Source organism: Phalacrocorax carbo, chromosome 1 (genome assembly GCF_963921805.1).
Source record: "Phalacrocorax carbo chromosome 1, bPhaCar2.1, whole genome shotgun sequence".
Taxonomy (NCBI): Eukaryota; Metazoa; Chordata; class Aves; order Suliformes; family Phalacrocoracidae; genus Phalacrocorax; species Phalacrocorax carbo.
In genome coordinates this window covers 2,862,938-2,883,250 of record NC_087513.1, presented here as the reverse complement: position 1 = coordinate 2,883,250, position 20,313 = coordinate 2,862,938, and the positions used below count along the sequence as shown (strand labels likewise).

At 41.3% G+C, this 20,313-nt stretch overlaps 1 protein-coding gene across 3 annotated transcripts in view; it reads left to right on the top strand.

The window, feature by feature from the left end:
* EXOC4 (exocyst complex component 4) overlaps positions 1-20,313 on the top strand; it is a 420,816-nt gene that overhangs the window by 23,292 nt on the left and 377,211 nt on the right. For all 3 annotated transcript variants that reach the window (XM_064442315.1, XM_064442324.1, XM_064442335.1), the window contains exon 3: positions 1,266-1,460. In XM_064442315.1, the coding sequence (XP_064298385.1) occupies positions 1,266-1,460 (195 nt within the window). The remainder of the gene's footprint in view (positions 1-1,265; positions 1,461-20,313) is intronic.

Sequence of the window (20,313 nt, the reverse complement as noted above, 5' to 3'; positions counted from 1 at the left end):
GTTAGTCTTTTCAGAAGGACATTTCAGAGCGCAATGTTATTGTATTGAAACCTTAGCCTGTCTGACTCTGGATGGAGGCCGTCTTATGCAGCTATTATTATTCACTGGTTGTCTGTATTTTGGTCCATCTCTGTGTCTCGCATGTATTTCTTTTAAACTGCCTTTAGGTGGACAAGGTAGGAGAATGTGCAGCTGAAGTGGGATTTCTGAAGCATTTTGAAGGCTCGTTATTTAAAAATAAATTGAAGGGCCTACTTCTGAGAGTCTCTCTTCATGTGTAATTCAGTGAGAGATCAGCCTGAGAAAAGGTTGGACCCTAAGTATTCATAACTTATCACAAAAACAAGAGGAGTGTGAAAGCAATGTGTGAATCAGTGTTGTTAATTGCTTCCACATTTTAATATGTATTATTGATTTGCATTATGCAGGAAAAGCTAGGTTATACTGACCTTTCCAGAGGAGATCGGGAGAACCTGGAAGCAGGGAGTGCAGGCGGTGTGTTTGAGCAGAAAGGATGGAGAAGAAAAATGCTTGATGTTTCACGAATGGGGTAGAATAGTAGAGATTTTGCCAGTTAGAGAGGATGGCACGAGGCTTGAAAAGAGAGTGGGAAACAGCAGAGTGTTTCTCTGGGTGATGTAATGGCCTTGATAAATGATGGAAATGCTGAATTGCACTGTATCTTAACTGCTGTTTGTTCTGATGAAACCATATCTCTCACAAAACAAGAAAAATTGGTATTGCTCGAGGTGGCAGGAAAATGGTTGTACTCTTAGATAATCAGGTGTCAAGAAATGGATACCAAACTTGAAGAAAGGAGGAGACGTGCCAAAAGATTTAATAGGCAGATGGAAAATGTTTACAGCAGAAAAATTAGTAGTGGCTTATTTCCTTTCACTGAAAATTGCATTCTTGCTGTATGTCAAAATACTGAGTTGACCTTTGGAAACGTGCAATTAAGTCTTTGGTCATGCTTGATAGGATCCTGCGTTTATTCACGTTATGATAGTTCAGTTAAACTTTGACTAGTGGTACAAAACTTGCACTACAAACCGCCTGACTATGAAAGCAGTTGTGGTTTGTATGTGCTGTGTGTTTCCCTTCAGCCAAAGGAATAACAGAAATTTTAAGGAACTTGGTTTTGGTTATAGTCTTGTGATATTTTTGGAATCCTTAATAAAGTAAATGTGGGAAAGGGCTGATCTGTGTTAGAAGTGTCACTTACAGGGGAAGATTGAATTAATCTTTTGATATGTCGCTTGTAGGTGAAGGAGAATCTGCTATCATGCAAGATGCTGCTGCACTGCAAGCGGGATGAGTTGCGCAAGCTGTGGATTGAAGGGATTGAGCACAAACATGTCCTGAATTTGCTGGATGAGATTGAGAACATCAAGCAAGTGCCTCAGAAGCTGGAGCAGTGCATGGCCAGCAAGCACTACCTCAATGCAACGGACATGCTGGTAAGATGTGGTACCTCGTGCTGGGCCAGTGTCTCCCAGAAACACGCTGGTCAGCTGGGTGATCATCTGCAGACAGGCCTGCTCCCTGTGTTATTTGCTTTTTTCCTGCTTAGCTGCTTCTTTTGTAATTTGCTGCTTTCTTGTACTGGAATTTCTGTTTGGTTTTGTGTTGATCCTTTCTGACGTAGGGTCATAGTCTCCCATCCTGTTCGGTCAGCTCTTGTCTTTCAGAGCTGTTCTTATCTGTTGACGTCTCCCGATCCTGATGCGTTCCATAACCATCTAGTTCTTTACCCACTTGATCTGTGCATAAGAATTCCTTCTGCTTTTGCAAGATAGTGCTTTATTTAAAAATCAATTTCCTGGATACCTGCCTCTATCGTCGTCTTTGTTTATATCTTATCAATTACTTCAAAACTATTTTTTGTTGTGGAAGAACTACCCTGTTTCTCTCCTGTTTCATCTCCCAGAGCACACGCACAACATTGGTCATTATTGAGAGGGGAGACTGTCTTTCACCATTTAGGTGTGTTTGCCTCTCATTGTCTTCCTCTAGGTCTTTTATCAGGACTCTTAATCCTTTCTACTTATTTCCAGCTCTTTTTTTCATCTTTTTTCTCCCTCCCTTCAAGTGTTTTTCCTTTTCAGTTCCATCTCTTCTTTTTTATAAGCATGCCTTTCAGTTCCAGTCTTGTGAAGGTAGAAGTTTCCTGAACTTCTCTAATAATAACCTTTTTTCTTTTTTGTTTGTTTCTAAACTTAACAAGCACACTTCCTCACCAGGCTCCAGTCCTTTGTTTTCTGGAACTGTCTTCTACCAGTAATTAAGAAGTTGACAAGGGCGGTGATCCTTCCCCTCTGCTCTGATTTGTGAAGTGCTGAGCCCAGTTCTGGGCTCTCCAGTACAAGAGATTAGAATGGTGTTACTGGATCGAGTCCAGTGAAGGATCACAATGATGGTTAAGGGAAAGGAGTATCTCACATATAACGAGAGGCTGAGGGAGCTGGGACTGCTTCACTTAGAGAAGAGGAACCTGAGGGAGATCTCATCTAGGGTTATAAATGTCTGATGGGAGGGTGCAAAGGTGCCAGGCTTTTCCCAGCAACAGGAGAAGAGGCAATGGGCACAGATTGAAACTTGGAAAATTATGTCTGAACGTAAGAAAATGCTTTTTACTGTAAGGATGGTTGAACGCTGGCACCGATTGCCCAGAGGGGTTGTGGAGTCTCCATCTGTGGAAAATTTTCAAAACCAGACTGGACATGGTCCTGGGCAGCTGGCTGTAGGTGACCATGATCAAGCTGGGAGGTGGATTAGATGTTCTTTAGAGGCCCTTTCCAACCTTAACCAGACTGTGATTCAAAAGTGAAGGCAAAAGTAGGATGTCTGTTCATATTCCTCTTTGGGTTTGCCAGAGAATGGGTTTGCCAGAGAATGCCTTTAAGCAAATCTTTTAAGTGCTTTCCTTTGCTATTGTTTTTTTCACTTTACTGTCCTTTGTATTTCTTAGCTGTGCCTCTTCACTTCTTTTTAATAAGTCATTATTCAACATGATAAAGAGCTGGAAATCTTAGTGTTGTCACCTCATACTCCTAGAGCCCGAACTTACTTTAATTTCCTTCTTTCCATTTTCTTGCATTTTACCTTAAATATGACTATCTAAAACTTACCTTGTTCCCTCTGAAACATTTTCAACAGTTTGATGTCAGTCTCCTCATTCCTGTCACTGATGGCATGTGTAACCCTATCTGGATTTTTGTTGTTGCTGTCACATCCTCAGGTCTGATTTCACTCTGCTGTCACTATCCTGGGCTTTTTCTGTTGCTCATGTTCTGTTTTTATGTCGCACCTGGTGCAATCATCTTTCTACAGTCTGGTCACAATTCTCCCTTTCTTTCTTTTTAAAACCATCTTCCAGTAACCCTCTCAATCTTAATCTCCTTAGAGTCTCACTGGCCTTCTAATATGAACTGTTGCTTTATATCTTTCCCACTGTACTTTAAGCCATCTGGAATGGGCAACGTATCCATTTCTGTTGTGTAATGTGGAGCGGGATTTTTATGATACTTTGTAAAACCTATTAGAATTCCTGAGAACAGATCAGTAATGCCATGACCTGAGGCAGTGTTCAGTGTTAACATCAGGATCAATGGAAATATTGGTGCTTTCTTTTACTGGTGGACTTGCCAGTTTGGTTGGTTTGGGTTTGGTGTGGTTTAGTTCTTTTTTAAAATTCAAAAACATTCTCTTCAGAAGGATTCCAGAAAAGTAATTAATTTCCTGTGTGGCACATAAGGTAGGAAGTGTAAGAAGGAAAATAACAATACTTAGGATTTATCATGACATGCATTAGAAATGGTTTGCAATACATGTATTTGTGGTATCTTATTGGTTTGCAATGTATTGTGTGTGCATTTTTTAAATATGTAGACCTATATACATACACACATATGTGTGTGTGAAGGTAGGGTCACCCAAGGGTATGAGATAGAGCCAATATTAGACCGCGCTGAAGCACGGACTGCTGTAGCAGACTGTTCTGGTTTTTGTTGTTTGCTTGGTTAGTTGGTTTTTTTTCCAGAATAGAGTATCTTTTCAAATGACAATGATATAAAAAGCAGCTGTTAGTTTTTGGGTTTCATTTTTTTTAATCATATCAGGAATGCAGAGAAACCTCAAGTGAAAATTGAACACACTGTTTCAGCCGTTCTATACTTGTGGTTCTCATTTGAAGCGAAGTGTACCTGTAATAAAGGAATAGTAACCTGCCTGCTTTTGGAGCTTTTTCACAGCCAAAAATCGCAGTAGGCTCATTGGCTTTTGCCATCTTCTGTTAACGCTGCCTCTGCAAGACCGTGATGTTGTAATCACTCACTGGCTGCAGGATAATTCCTTTCTCCTTTCATGTGATATGAATATTATGTAAAATAATTACTAAACTGTCAGGGATGCAGAGTGCATATAGATCTCTCTGTCCTTTTGTTTCATTCCTCAAGGTAAACAGATGCTCATGGCTTATAAAAAGCCCAGAGTGATCTGACAAGGAGCTTGTATCCCTCACATTGAAATTGGAGCACTGATTAATATTGTTGCCTGTAGCCTTGTGATATGTACAGTCGAAATTAGACCTTTGCAGTCATCGTGTTAGGTTGATGCAAGCACTCTAATGGCATAATTTCTGGTTGCTGCATCACATTTCTGCAGTCTGTTCTTTGTATTCCACTCACATTAATTGAAGTAATTTTGCCACTGAAGCGTGTTTCAAAGCTCTGCATTTAAATTGAAATTTTAATTCCCTTATTGTTTGGAAAAGACGGCCGAAGATGGCTTGTTACAGGTTTCATTATCACTCAAAACTCTCCAGCTGCTGGTTCTAATGTGCAATGACTGAGTAATGCTGGGAAGAATTGTTAATAAAAGAATGGCAGCTTTTCCCAGTAGTATGAACACAATGTAAAGGTATTTTGTGACAGCTTACATTTGTATGAAGTTCAAAATTTTAAGTGGCAGCTTTTTTGTTTCTGATTCTGTATCCATTTAGAGTAGCACAGATGAGCTTCAAGTATCGTGTGTTCATGTTCTGTGTTCCTCCAGCACCTTGGTAATATGCACTTTGGTGAGCAGAGCTGTTTGCTGTTCTGTAATTGCACCTTACACATGTTGTGTTAAACCTAGTTCCAACCTCCTTCGAATTGTGATGCTTTGGACAAATCAGGAGGGTCCGGAACAGACAGAGCTCCTGTTTGAGATTGAATACATTTCAGTTATTTTCACATTCTCTATATGCTTTTTTTAAAGCATGAGTTAGTACGTTTTTCCTGTAAAGGGTCTGTTTTTCACACCCTAAGTTCTTTAAAGTAACGTTAACGTTTATGTGGCAATTGAGTGTATTTTCTGTTTAACATAAGACATGACAAAGAGGCTGAGGGGAGACCTTATCGGTCTCTACAACTGCCTGAAAGGGGCTGTAGTGAGGTGGATGCTGGGCTCTTTTTCCCAGGTAACAAGAGATAGGACAAGAGGAAATCACCTCAAGATGTGTCAGGGGAGGTTTAGATTGGATATTAAGAAAAATTCCTTCACTGAAAGGGTTGTCAAGCACTGGCACAGGCTGCCCAGAGAGGTGGGGGGTCACCATCACTGGGGTGTTTAAGAGACGTGTAGACGAGGCACTTGGGGACATGGTTTAGTGGTGGGCTTGGCAGTGTTGGGTTAACGGTTGGACTCGATAACCTTAAAGGTCTTTTCCAACCTAAAGAATACTGTGATTCTATGGTCAGGTGCTGAAGGGGGAATTCTGACGCAGAAGATGCTTCCTAAGAAAAGGCAGCAAACAGTCTCCAAAAGGAAGAGCAGCAGAGCTGGCGGCAGAGGCAAGCTGGGCTTGGGGGTACAGGCTGCGCTTGGCCGAGAGGCACGAGCTTGATCTCTGGAAGGCAGGGATCCAAATTCTTCTAGAAGAGGTCTTTAAGATGGGCTACACACCACAATAGCCAAGCCAGAAGTAGCAGCAGAGGGCACGCAGCGGGATGGGCAGCAGTGGGCAAGGACAGAAGGATCCTGCCTTGGAGGAAGCAGTTTTCCATGTGTGGTCTCCCCTGGCGCTGGGCTGTGTATTAAAGGGCAGTACGCTCTGCCTAGCAGTTACTTAATTAACTCAAGTATTGTAGAGGTCTGCGGTGTTGATCTAATTGTTCTGGCTCTACTGTTGACCCATGAGGTACCCACAGGGAGAAATTAATATTTCCCATTTGTTTAAATAATCTGAGATAAAATGCTAAAAACAGTTGAAGGAAGGAATGTTGTTGAATCAAGTAATTAAAGGTCATATCATAACATGATGAAATGAAAATTGCTTAGGCTACTTTCTTTGCATTTCCTGGCTTTTATATGTCTAGCCTTGCAGTTTTAATGAGCTAACACCAGTTTGTCAAAGTATATAGAGTTTTTAAAAATTTGTTTTCATTCCAATAGACCGTGAAACACTTACTCTGAACTTGATCTATTAGTGCGGGAGTACACTTCCTCTGGGTGAGATTGTGTCAGGTAGCAAAACATCATGAAACTGCAGAAGTAGATCCGTAGGGTGGGAGTGAGGACCACCGCTGTCTCCAGCTGAATTTTTTTTTTTTTGTTAGGAGAACAAGAAGGAAGAACGAAGGCGGAAAGCAGGAAGTACGGAGCCCTCTGACTAGTCTTCACTTAAGTTTCACTTCACACTTTCTTGTGTTACAGAGCTGGGAACTGATGTGAACGTGTGTTTTACTCATGAGCACATCCTTCCCCTTTAGCCTGCGTGTCTTTGTCCCAAGAAATACAAAGCCGAAGTGACAGCAATTTGTTTCTCAAGAAGTAGGCCAGGGAATGCTCCAACATCTACTTTCTTTTTCAGTGTTAAGGACTTTTATTTAAGCTTATGTCAGGGAAAGAATAATATGTCTCCTGCTCTGCTTTCTTAAGCAAATAATAGCATCAGGGTTTTCTCAGAGCTGACCGCTTTCTGACTGCAAGTTTGCATTGTTGCCGGTTTGTTCAGTTTCTGGAGCCGAGCTAGTGGCTGTTATTGTTGCATTCAATTCAGTGTACTTGGCGCGGCACCCAGCTGTACAGGAGAGGAGATTGGGTTGCAGGTAAATTAGGTCATTTTCAATCATGCTGATGCAGCACAGTTAAAAGCATACCGAGTTCACCACCGGCATCCTTATGCTGCATTAAATGTATTTTTGTGCCGTTCCATAGACTGTAAGATCTGTATTGGGTTAATTTTTTGAAGAGCATTGCTTTGTTGTGAAATCTATATCAGGAACATACCAGCCTAAACGAGAGATGCTGACCAGCTCCATTGTCTGCACGCCGAAGCGTTTTACTAAAAAGTGGTTTGTCTGGGGTGGTTTTTTGTTGGTTTCTGGTTTTTTTTTTTTTATTTTTGTTGTTCTAACTGCGGGGCTTCACAAGACAATGGGGCTACTTAATGGGTGAGAACATGGTTAGAAGTTGAAGATGTTCGACTAAACAGAAATGCTGTGCAAAAACAATTCTAAAGCTACTGAGGCAGTCAGAAGGGAGAGGTGGCATAGGAGAAACAAATAGAGGAGAGGCTAACCATGGGTAAGATATTTTGGAGACGAGTGTATGAGGACCAGGAACCTAGCTTGCTGTGGGACTGGGAATCAAACAAGCAGCTTAAAATATTGAAATGTTGTCTTGGGAGCAAAGAGAGGACGCTGCTCTGTGTGTGTACTCATGTGTGTATTTGGCCTCTTCCTGCTCATCCCATAATAAATGGGATAATATCCCAATAAATAAAATCCCCAAACTAATAACTACTCAGTAACGGTGTCCCCTACCTTCCTGTGCACCTCATGTCAATCTTCTACGAAGGCATTTGGAGTCATTAACATCTTCCTGGAAAACATTGGATGATTGTAGCCCTGGGCACGGTGGTTGAGGAGAGTTTTAGTTTCTGTTCCTTGAAGGAAAGCCACAGGTTGTAGCTATATCAGTGTAGTATGAGGAGAGTCTTTCAATTAAAAGTACCATGTAGTGAGCAGACTACGTAGACTATGAGTAGTCCGGAATAATGAAATTGGGGGGAAAAAAAAACCAAACCCCAACCTGCAACGCAGTTCTCGGTATGTGTTATATTTACTGTCTGCCTTTCAGCTGGAGCTATGAAAATCAATAAAAAGTGTCTTTCATTTTGTTTCTGCATTTCTCATTGCAGAGCTGGGATCGGGGTACTGCTGTGGAACAGTTTGATATTTTGGACTTAATGCCATAAGTGGAATTAAGAGACTTGTTGGTTTGGGCTTCTGTAGAAATGCTTTTATTACAAAATTTAAATGTTGGCCCTGCTTGAAATTCATTCTCCTGAATTAGAAACCCAATAATATTTTCCCAATACTTTTTGCCATGAAGTCTGTCCCCAGCTAACATCGTGTCTTGCCATTGACCTTATTGATTACAAAGAAGCCTTTTAGAAAACAGAATTGAGAAGCCGACATCTCAAGGGCTGTATCTCATTTCAGATTACCTACTGAGGTGTAAGAGTGTTTATGCTTAGAGGAACTGTTTTATATTAGTTTTTAATGATTGGCAAATCTCCTGATTTCTGTTGGCTGTGTGGTTGGGGTACAGATGAGAAAGAAGGCAGCTTTGTTTTTGTTAAGTTGATGTATACATAGGATATGTTCTAGTGATTCACACCTAAGCACAGAAATCATGAGCTTTCTTCTGTCTGCTGCTCATTCATTTAAAATACTGTACCTCTGCTCAGATGCTCGGATTTATTAGTGTTATTTGTCTGCCTTCAAGGAGCATTGCACAGCTTAAGCAATTAAGTTTGGTAGAAGGAACTCAGAAGTAGCCTATGAGAAGCACGGTTGCTATGGATTGTTAGAACATTTTTCACCTCTTTTCTGTACCTATTATTTTTTTCTTTCTAAATTCTGTTCTCTGACTTTTTTTATACAAACTTGCTAGGCTAGGTTTAAAGACATTAGAAAGTAGAGGGTTTCTTTCTCTTTGAAACATCTTATCATTTTTTTCCCGTAGTATACTTATCAATAACTATCTCATTCTTTTTATCCTGTAATTTCCATTATTTGAGGCAGTCTGTTGCATTAAACTGTTAGTGCCTAATACGGCTTCATTTGCATCGACACGTGCTTGACCTCAGCCCCTCCACTCTTAGTTAATGCACCAACAAGCATTGATATCTCTCTAGAGTATTATCGTGGGGCTGTTAGCTCTACTAATAACAACCATTCATTTAAGATGATGAAAGTTTATTAAATAAGAAAACATGCTGTAATGAAGGTGGAGAAGTGGTGTCTAGTATCTTTTAATGGTGAAAGTAAGCTGCAGCTATGTGACAGATGCTGCCCTTCGTGAAAGGGAGAGGCATCTGCAACGTTAGGATGTATGCGTTTGGGAATGGGCATTTCTGAACGTTAAATTTAATCCTTCCTGATTATGGCGTAGATGCTGTGACAAGAAGTTCTTTGCTCAAGGCAGTTCCTCCTGCCATTTAATGGTGCATCTGTTTTTGGGAGTGCTCTCCTAACAGCTTGAGAGTTCGGTGCTTTAGTTTACATTTGTTTCCTTTTAAACTCATGAACCCGGTAGTACTTCATACCTTCGGGTTAATATTTCTTTTGCCATTGATGTTGTTTGTAATTTTTATTATCAAGGTATGTTATGGACCTCGTTCTTGGAGCCTTTTCCACTTTTATCACTTTACATTTGAATACAGCGGATGTTTTTCCAGTAATTACTGGTGTTTTCATGAATTCTCTTTTAAACTGTGTTGTACAGACACAGTTCTGCCCATAGTAAAATACTGGAACAAACACCAAGAGAAATTGTTGAAGATAGATTGGGTTATGGGACAATATAAAATAACGTAGATAAATCTGATGGTGTTTTTAAAATGCAACTTTAAAGCTAGAGAATGGTGGGTGACAAGGTGTAATAAATTTAGTTTTTAGTAAAGCATTTAGAACATTTAGGGCGACTTTAGCCTAGAAAATTCTCACTGAAGTAAAGGTGTAATGCTACCAAGTAACTTTCAAAATGAATTCATAGAAGAAACACTGTCATGTAGACCTGGAGGAAGATTTATGCTGAACAGCTGATAAATGAAGATGTGTGGACAGTGTGCCTGTTTGAGGAGGCGGCAGTGGTTGTCTTGCGCTACAGTTAATTATACTTTTTGTGAATTTATGAATTCTGTAATAAGAAGCTAGTAAATTAATAGGTGAAGAGCTAAGTGAAAGGAGTTAAAGATTGCTTTGTCAACACAGAGATGGGACATGGGGAATGGAAAAGACTTGAAACGTCGTCTTGAAGACAGCAAGAGAATCAATTTGGGAAACTGCAGGTTTGCATTAAAAGGAAAATCCTGATGTTTTACCTTAATGCGTTAGGACCCCATTGTTCTAGACATCATTCATATGGAGAGAAGGCTTGGGATAGAGCAAAAACCACCCTTTTCTTAATGGCAATTAAGACTAAATGAGAATGCGTTAGATCAGAGACAGGAAAGTATGGAAATAGTAAGTGGAAGGAAAAGCCTTTTTTATTTTTGCTGCTTTCACAATACCTACAGCTGTATTGCCAGTCCATGACAGTGCTCCAGTGAGATTTAATATAGATGTCTGCACAAGGTCAGACCAAAGGCGGTCTTAGGCCAGAGCAAGCAATAGCAATCCTTTCCCAAAACACTCTGCGCTTCCAGCACTTGGCAAAATGCAACTTTTGACGGAAAAGCTGGTGTCTTTTGGGCCAAAGAGCACTCAATAGCCGTTTCTTCCTTGAATTTGTCCCTGTCACTTTTTGTACCAATTTAAACTTGTGGCTTCAACGCTGTCCTCTGGCAGTGAGCTCTGTAGCTGAGCTGTCTGATGTGCTTCTTGTAGATGTTACTGAATCTTTGGTTTGCTAATTTCCTCCTATTGCCCAGGAGCTACTGACGATTCGAGGCACGCAACTATCACAGGTACTGGGGCAAGATACTTCTCATTTCCATCGAGTTGTCACTCTAATGGAAAAAGTTTCCGGCGATTCCACAATGCCAATACATACTCTGGCTTTCCCATTCCAGGCAAGTCATTTGACCATACTGTTGTTGAAATTGCTCATGTGTTGCGTTAAAGTCCAAGGGAGCAGTTGGATAATCCTCTCTCGTGGATTTTAGCCCCTCTGTTCCTTGAGCACTGCTTTCAGTTTCAGCACTTTATTACTAGAAAGACATTGATGAATTACAGCAAGTGGAGGAGGAAGTAGAATGGTTGATGGGTGACAGGACTAAGGCAAATTTGAAAGAATTAAATTTCTGTAGCTGGAGTAAAGGACAGCAAGTGAGGAACATAATTTTATAGATATTTGAAAGTTTGTAGAGGAAAACAGTAAGTTAGATTGGGTCATTGCCGTTTAAGCGCTTAAGAAAAATAAAGGACATTTGTGCTTTGTGTTAATGTGTTTATAACAGGCTTGCTTTGGCATTTTCAGGAAGTGGGAGCAGTAGTCTTATCAGTATGAGATATAAAAGTAACTTTTGTAAAATATAATTAAGGCAGTACTATAGTGGTAGGGACACGGCTGTCATCTAGTAGACCTCCTCTGTACTTGTAAATGGTAACATTGAGGTTTCTTTTTTTGGGAGAAGAAGAAAATAAGGTAAGACTAGATGGGATGATTGATTTAGAAAGCAAAACCGTGGAGTTCAGCTTGCTGGAATTTGATTCTCTGGAAAACACTCTTCTGCTCTGTTAAGGCATTAAAAAAGAATTGTGTTACTCCTTAGCCTTCAAATACACCTCCTTACCGCTGGGCACGGTGCCATAGGCCGGCTGCTTGTTGCCTCCTTATGTGGAAGTGGTTGCGTTTCAGTAATGCTCGTGGCTGTGCTGGTGGGAGTCTTAATATAAGGTGCCATGTTTAAGAGAAAACAAACCCCACAACAAAAAGTAACCCTTTTACCATGTTCCTGTGTGTACATTTTCCCTGTCCTTCCCCCATCAAATAAGCTCACACTGACTACTTATCTCAGGGTGAGCTGTTTTCTTGTGACCTGAGCACTTTTTCTTCTGTGTGTAGCTCAGAATCTTTCAATCTAGTCTTTCAAACTTCTTCCCCTTTCTGCTTCAGTCATCTGTATCAGTCTCCCACCTTCTGCATGCTTTGGCCAGCAAGTCCTTTTATCTCATGAAGGGGAGGAATCATCTTGCAAGGGATCATCTTCTTCAGTCCTCAGTATTTTATAGCTCTTTGTTTGCTTTTAGCTTGTTAATTCTTACAAGGCTGTTTAAAGGTGAACAAAATTGGTAGTAATTTCTTCCATCATCTTAATATCCAGTACGTTAATCAACACTCGGTACTGTTCATCAGTGTTTTACAGCTACTCATTAATCCTCACATCCAGTGTACCTTTTCTCCTTTTCCTGTTTTTAAGGGGAAGGAGGCAGTGACAGTCAGGAATACCTCTCTTTAATCTGTGTGCTTTTCACATTTTCCATGCTTTTTAGCTAAAGGTTCCCTGGTTTGGGTCTCTCTGGGTGTTCTTTAAGTTCAGGGTTGTCTTAGCTAGCTCATGGTCACTGGTTTGTCTTGATACCAATTCACTCTATGCTGTACGCTGCCCTCTGGCAGTTTGCTAGCAGACAATTCCCAGTCTTTGGATTTCTTACGTGCACCTTGGGTGCAATTTTTCCAGAAGTCCCATTTTTTTGGATGTCCCACCCTCAAAGGCAGTAACTTTTCAGCTTCATCTTGATACACCTTGCAACCAAAATAGTGAACAAATTTACAGATGAAATACAGGCTTACTTGACAAGACTTACGTCAAGCTTCTAATTAAAAAATATAAATGCAGTATAAAAGCAGGCTTAATCAGTTATTCATTATGTGTTTCCAGCAGTGGAGGCTCAAAATACTCAACAGTCTTCTGCTTTCTGGATGTTATCTGCTTTCACAAGGATGGTGAGGGGACTGGAGCATCTGTCCTGTGAGGGAAGGCTGAGGGAGCTGGGACTGCTCAGCCTGGAGAAGAGGGGGCTCAAGGGGGATCTTATCAATGTGCAGAAATACCTGAAGGGAGGGGGCAAAGAGACAGAGCCAGGCCCTGTTCAGCGGTGCCCAGGGCCAGGACCAGAGGCAGTGGGCACAAACTGACCCACAGGAGGTTCCCTCTGACCATCAGGAGATGCATTTTACTGTGAGGGTGATGGAGCACGGGCACAGATTGCCCAGGGGGGTTGTGGAGTCTCCCTCCTCGGAGATATTCAGAAGCCGTCTGGACGTGGTCCTGGGCTGCTGGCTCTGGGTGGTCCGGCTTGAGCCGGGCGGTTGGACCAGATGACCTCCAGAGATCGCTGCCAACCTGAACTGTTCTGTGATTTTGTGTGATTCTCTCCATCATCCACAGAAAACAAGGGAATTTTTCAGGCAAAACAGCCTTGACCTCGGGAACTCTTGCCTAATTTATTGCTAGTTAACACAAACTTCTGATCAGCGATTTGGGTTTTGAGGTGGGAAAAAGAGAACACAATCAAAAACCACTTAAGTAAACATGTTCTCTCAGTCTTCTCCAGGTGTAATTCAAGTCCAACACCTCTACTTCCCTCCCTCTTCTCACCTTATTTTTTCCATGGCTTATGCCCAATCTGCCGCAGTTCCTCTGATGAAGCGATGGGTGGCACAGAAAGTCAGTGTCATCTGTGAGGGCTTCTTTCTGCTACTCTGCTTCCTCTGCGCTAGTTTTGTTCTTCAGGTTTTCCTCTGCTACAGTTTTCCTTAGAGCGTCTGCTCCGATGTGGGTCACCCACAAACTGCAGTCCCCTTGGGGGTGTCCCTACTCCAGCGTGGATCACCTCCATGCTGCAGCCCCTCAGAGAGGTTCCCCTCCAAGAGCGTGTCTCCAGCCGCTTGGAGTTGCTGGTTTCTTTAAATATGTTGGAACAGGGGTGCCACATGCCACCCCAAACCAAAACGACCCACTGGAACATTCCTTGTCACATGTAATTCAGTGTCCTTTAGATACATTTGCGGTGTTAGAAAGCTGGAGGATCAGTTCTCTAATGCATCATCTGCTCTTAAATTTATCACGTGATAAATTCTTTGAATAGAGACCATCGTTTGTAGGTACTCTGCCTTTTTGCCCGGTGCAAAACCCCAACAGCTGGAGCGTGAGTACCTTCCTGTTTCTTAAGCAAACTTTTCGTGTTAGATCCTCACACGTGTCAGGTGTAAACTGAATTCAGTGAACAGCTTGTTTAGATCTGGCTACACACATTTAAGTCATTTTTTTAGTAATTTTCCTTTCCTGTACTACTTGAAAGCGAGTTCCTTGTAAAAGAGTAGATCAATTCTCCTCCTTTTAAATGTCAGCATTGTCTTTATTCATCCAGCAAGGCAGCTTAAACCTTCTAGGTTGCTGCTATTTATTTGCTTTTTTATTCAGAGGGTTCAGGTTTTTACCTTTTGTCATACTGTGTTTGTGTATGACTTGACTCTTTTTTCCTTCAAGTTGTGACCTGCCACATTGTTTTCTTTTAACCTTTCTCAGTTGTTTGTTCATGTTTTCCTATCTGTTGTCTGAACTCAGAATAGGCTGGAATCCCAGACAAAGCATTTTGTTTTCTAGTTCGAACAACCATTATTCTGGTGTGTTTTTCGCCCTGTAGAAGCACCTAGTTGAGGGCTTTCATTTTTATCTCTGCTCATAGACTTCCAGCATTGTGGAGGTCTAGAATTTAAAATAATTCCTCTCATTTCACATCTCTTTTACAGTGCTTTTTGGAAAACTAAAATACTGTTGAAAAACGTTTTAAGGAAATACGTAGGTTTAATTGCAAGCAGATTGGAAAACTTTGGCCAAAGTCAGGAAGGAAAGAAGAATTTTTACAAATATCTTGCTGGTACTTAGGTTCTAGTTTGTTGTAAAATGCTAAATTAAAACCTTCCAAATTGGATGTTATGATAGGCAAATGTTTAGTTACATTTTCTTTTTAAGGCAATTAAGCACAACTATAAACTGACTGTGACCTTTAAACAAGCTGCGTAATGGTTCTGGTGCCACAGTTATTTTCTATAAACTTGCAATTTTTAGCTCATACAAAACTGAGCTCTTTTTTCAGGCTTATTTCATTGATCCTTATTTTCTAAAGGGTTGCAACTTATTATTGTAGGTAATAATTAGTAGATATAGATAAGTAGGTTTTAACATCAGAACTAACTCACAGACTATCTAAACCAAATTTTGTGTAATCCAGGCCAATATTTTTACTATTATTTGACTAAATACAGTTATTCTGTACTTAAGTATGGCTTTCAGTGGGAGAGACAGACTTCTTTCAGAGTTTTTTAAAAAAAAAAAAGTGGTGGTAGAGATTAGCTACCGTTTCTTTTGGTACTGTTTGCTCACAGTAAATCTGTTTTTTTTAAAGAAGAATAACAGGATGTTTGTCTGTTGATTCACCTTCCAGCTGTTTTCTCTTGCCGTAGAATGTTGGGGAGCTCTTTTACCTATAGTTATCTTTGTGTCCAGGTAATCAAACGCAATGCCGTTTCCTACCCCAAACTCCTACCCTCAGAAAAAAAAACCATCATCACTTATTCATTCCCAATTAGCTAAGCCGGGGGGGTGTAAAAGCCTTGAAGGACCCTCAGGTGCTTTTTCTGGACCCTTGAACCACTTTTAGTTTTCTCCTCTACATCTAATTTTCAGTTTTTCTGAAAAAGGCTGCTGTTCCATTATCAGTCTTAACCAGAGTCTTGTAGTAATAACTCTTCCCTCCATATACAATTCTGCATCTATTAGTCCTTTTGTTGGTCTGAATAGCACGCAGTAGGTAATAGGAGGATTAAAAAACTGGTAACTACTTGGGAAATCTAGTCTAAGCTGAGGGGAGAAAAGAAAGGGGAGAAAATCTAATTAAATATGATCCCGTTGCATGTTTTATAGCATCTTTAATCTTCATTATCCAACGCGCTCACCACAGTGAGGATAAAGAGCAAAAAGCAGAGGTGATATATTAATTGCACCCTCAGTTCAGCGGATGTGCGGTGACAGGGAAAACAAGGTTCGGTTCCCTCGCGGACTTCGTGGCTAGTGCAGTACTGTGCCGAACCACATTGTGTCCTATTACTTGGATGTCCCACTCCTGTGTTTGCAGGATGATAGCCAGGCAGATGGAGGCAAGGGGCTGTGCTCTTGGGGGGCTCTATCTGGAGCACCATGTCCAGTTTTGGGGCCCCTCTGCAAGAAAGGTATATACGATTTCTTGTACGGAAAAGGAAGCTTGCAGGACCGAGTCCAGCAGAGACCCTCCAGGGTGATGGGGGTTAGAAGCACGCAATGTATAAGAAGATGCTATAGGAATTAAGGTTGCCTGTGGAAGAAAGTGAGTTTTTGCTGTCCGTGACTATCTAAAAGAATTTGAGGAAAAATGGAGCCAGGCTCCTCTCAGAAGTGCGCAGTGAACGAATGAGAGGCAACCGTCACCAGTTTCTGTGGGAGAACCTGGCTGGACGTAAGGAGAAAATTATTCCCCTGAGAGGGGTTAAACACCAGGAGGAAGAGACCAGAGAGACTGCGAATCTCCATGCTTGCAGGGTTTTCAAACCTGGGCTGGAGGCCCTGAGCAGCCTGATCTAACGTTAAAGTTAGCCCTGCTTTGAGCACGGGGTTGGATGGGGAACCTCAGCAGGTCCCTTCCGAGCTGGATCAGCATTTTATTCTAGCAATTCTATGGATGCTGATTTCTAACTTCCAGGATTCTTTGATTTGCTCTGACAGAAAGTGTTGAAGTCTGCTTGCTGCCGTTACACGTCGGTGTTTGCTCGGTGACCGCAGCGTGCTTCTGAGCTACTACAATTAGTTCTCATCCTTGTGCTTGGGGATTGTGCAGTTGCACATTTGAGATCACTCTTTGCTAGGTGTGGATAGCCTTTGGCCTCACTGCTGTCCTTAACAGCCGGTGCCATGTAAGAAGGCTCAAAAACCTTTTAATTTTTATTTACAACAAGGTCTGTAAAGCAGAGATGAATGTGGTAGAAGACGGCAATCAGAGAAGCTGGGTCTTTCTAGTGATGGACAGGAGGATGGTTTCTACTACCTCTCTAAATGTAGCGTTGTTTAATTTCCCAGCACTGCTTCTGCTGAAGTGAGTGTTCAAAACACTGCTGGTGAACTGAAAAAAATCAAAAACTTGCTATAATGTACTAAAACTGATATGGAAATGTTGTAGCTCGTAAGGTTTTTCTATTCTTAATTGTTCAAAGTAATAAAATTAAAATTGTAATAAGTGATACAAATAATTAGAAGTGAAGGGCTTCTGTCTGTCTGGCTGCAGATAACTTTGTAATAAATGAGTGGAAAAATAATAGATACAATTTAAATATAAAATCCCTATAGTTTGAAGTTTAGTATTGAAGAGGGAGGAAGACAGTTGCCTTTTAAAATGTGAAAAGCTTTTTATGTTCAGGAATGGTGTTAGCAATATCAATATATTCAACCCCCAACACTTCAGTTTCTTGCTAGAATGCATCGTTTTCTTGGCTTGTTCTTTACACTGTACGCAGATGAGCGGCATCTGCAGTAAAAAATAGAAATCCAAAAATAAGGGGTTTTCTCCTAAATGAAGGCTCTCTAACTGGAGGAATCACTACTAACTTGAGGAACAGCAACACTTTCTTGCAGAGCAGTATTTGTTATACTCTGCCCTGTTACTGCTTTGGGCAGCCTGTCTCCCACTCATCTGGCTCCTTTTGCATATCAGGGTTTGAAATGAGAAAAGGTCAAGAACAACTAGTTGAAATGGTATGCCCGAGTTGAGTGATGAGTTGATGACAGAACAGTAAATAAATCTCTCTGATCTTCGAAGTTGAAAGTATTTTTATCGTATATTTGGGTCTCTTGCATAATACAAGTGATGGTGTGTCACTAGCTGAGCGGGGGCATAAAATTCTGGTCTTCGTCTAAACTTTGCCAATGATAGCCATAGTCCCCATTATGAATTTAGTTTAAAAAGTCTTATTTCTTTCTAGTCTTGCTCTCAGTGCTCACCTTATTGTTCTTGGCTGTGCGTGGTGTTGGCTGTGCTCTCAGCTGACCCACCGTGGTGATCTTCCACGTCTCTTTGTAACCTCACTGTTTCTCAGGATAGTTGACCAGCTTGTTAACATGGATAAGATGGATACTTGGACTTTAAACAAAACCAGCTGGAAACTACTTCTGCTTGTGCTTCCAAGTAGTCAACAGAGCAGTTGTCATTTTTGCTGCTTTCCCTATTCAGTTTCTGCTTCCCTTTCTTTTCCGTCCATCTCTAACTGTTAATCTCTCTGCTTCTGGAGAGCAAAGCCTTTGTGATGGTGGTGTGGTTATTTGCTGAAAACGAGGTTTGAGAACTGATCTTTCTCGGGATAGCAGGGTGAAACACAAGCTTGTCAAGGTTTTTCTTGTAACAGTTCCGTTGTTAGAACCATGTTATTCTAGAACAACATCAGAACGAAGCTGCGAGGAGACCTTATTGCAACCTTTCAGTATTTAAAGGGGGACTATAGGAAGGGTGGGGGCAACCTCTTTAGCAAGGCCTGTTGTGACAGGACAAGGGGTGATAGTTTCAAACTAAAGGAGGGGAGATTTAGACTGGATATAAGGAAGAAATTTTTTACACTGAGGGTGGTGAAACCCTGGCCCAGGTTGCCCAGAGAGGTGGTCGATGCCCCATCCCTGGAAACATTCAAGGTCAGGCTGGAAGGGGCTCTGAGCAACCTGGTCTGGTTGAAGATGTCCCTGCTTACGGCAGGGGGTTTGGATGAGATCACTATAAAGGTCCCTTCCCACCCAAACCATTCTATGATTCTATGAACCACCTGTAGTGTATTTTTAATTTTGTGCATTCTTTGTGGACATCTTTGCATCATTGTGATTGCTTATGCTACTGCTCTGTGGTAGGTTATCCAGCGCACAAATTAGACAAATGTTTTAATCTCTTATTTTGTATTCTGAAATATAATCTGGGGTGTTTCTTTATAGCTTGCTCGTTACCAGGACTGAAATCATCTTTCTGTAAATAAAAACAACAGAAGGGAAGAACGTTTGGTTGGTTTCTTTTTTAATGTCATGTTCATGTTTGCTGTCACCTAAACCAATTTGAGCCTTTACCTTGACTTCCATGAACTTGGATTGAGCCTGCAATTACTTTCCAGACCCAAACTGTTCTGAACATTACAGCTTTTCTCTTGCGCTCTGTCCTGATAGTTGGTGGTAATGGGGAGTGAAATACTGGAAAAGAAAACAGTGGTTAAGGGAGGCTTTACGGGAGTGGGGCTCCCTTAAGTTAAAGGGCTCCCAGTGTGCATAATGTTGAAACTTGCCTGTTATTTACCTGGCGAGTTCAGTCGCTGGGAAAGTGGCATTTATCACGGATGTAAATTCCAGCTTGTCTGACTGCAAATATGAAGTGTCAGAAAGGCCGCCAAAAAAACCCAGCTGACAAAGCCCACCAAAAAAAACCCCCAAAAGGCAGCTTTTCCAGAAGAAGAAAGTTCAGTGTATAACAATATGGGGCGTTTTGGTTTGTTCTGGCTTTGTTTTTGTCTTTTTTAAAGCACAGTGAACAATTGACTTCCATTTCTTTCTCAAAAGACATGTTTGAGAGCTGTGTGTTGGTCTTAATAATTAGTTTTGAGAATAGCTAATGTTTTAGGATCTGGGAAGGTAAAAATAGAGCCAAGTGATCTGAGTGGAAATCTTTAGACTTTTTTATTTTTGCTTGTGTTTTAGGCAATACTTTTCCTGTGTGTCTTGGAACCTTTTTAATGCCATTTTCCTGCTCGCTTTCAGTTCTTCCCTCACTGCGTTTTCATCTCTCAGCTTCTCAGTTTGACAAATGTTGTTCCTGATCTTGTTCTTGCTTTGGTGAAATTGCTGACAGCTTTCAGGGCAGTGATGAATGCCTGCAACTCCCCTGAAGTGACTGGGGGGGGTTAAAGTGCCTTTGGAATTGGGAAGGTTGGGGTATATCTCTACCTGCCAAAGGCAGAAGATAAAAATTAGCGCTTGCGCTTCAGCCAAAGGTTTCCAAGCTGTGTCGCGTGGCTGCTGAGCCTTCTCTATTTGTACGTACTCAGGCATGTCAGCTTTTTGGGGAGAAGCAAATTTGGTTTTTTGCTTCATCTGTGGTGTGGTTTTGTGATGTGTTATGGCCAAACTTCCATAACTGTTCACAAATACATACTGGGAAGACAGGGTGGATAGTGTTTTATGTCAAGCAGTAGGAACCCCACCCCGTAAATGCTGTTGAAGTTGCAGCATTGGTGGGCTTAGGTGGAGCCAGCTCAGTCCTT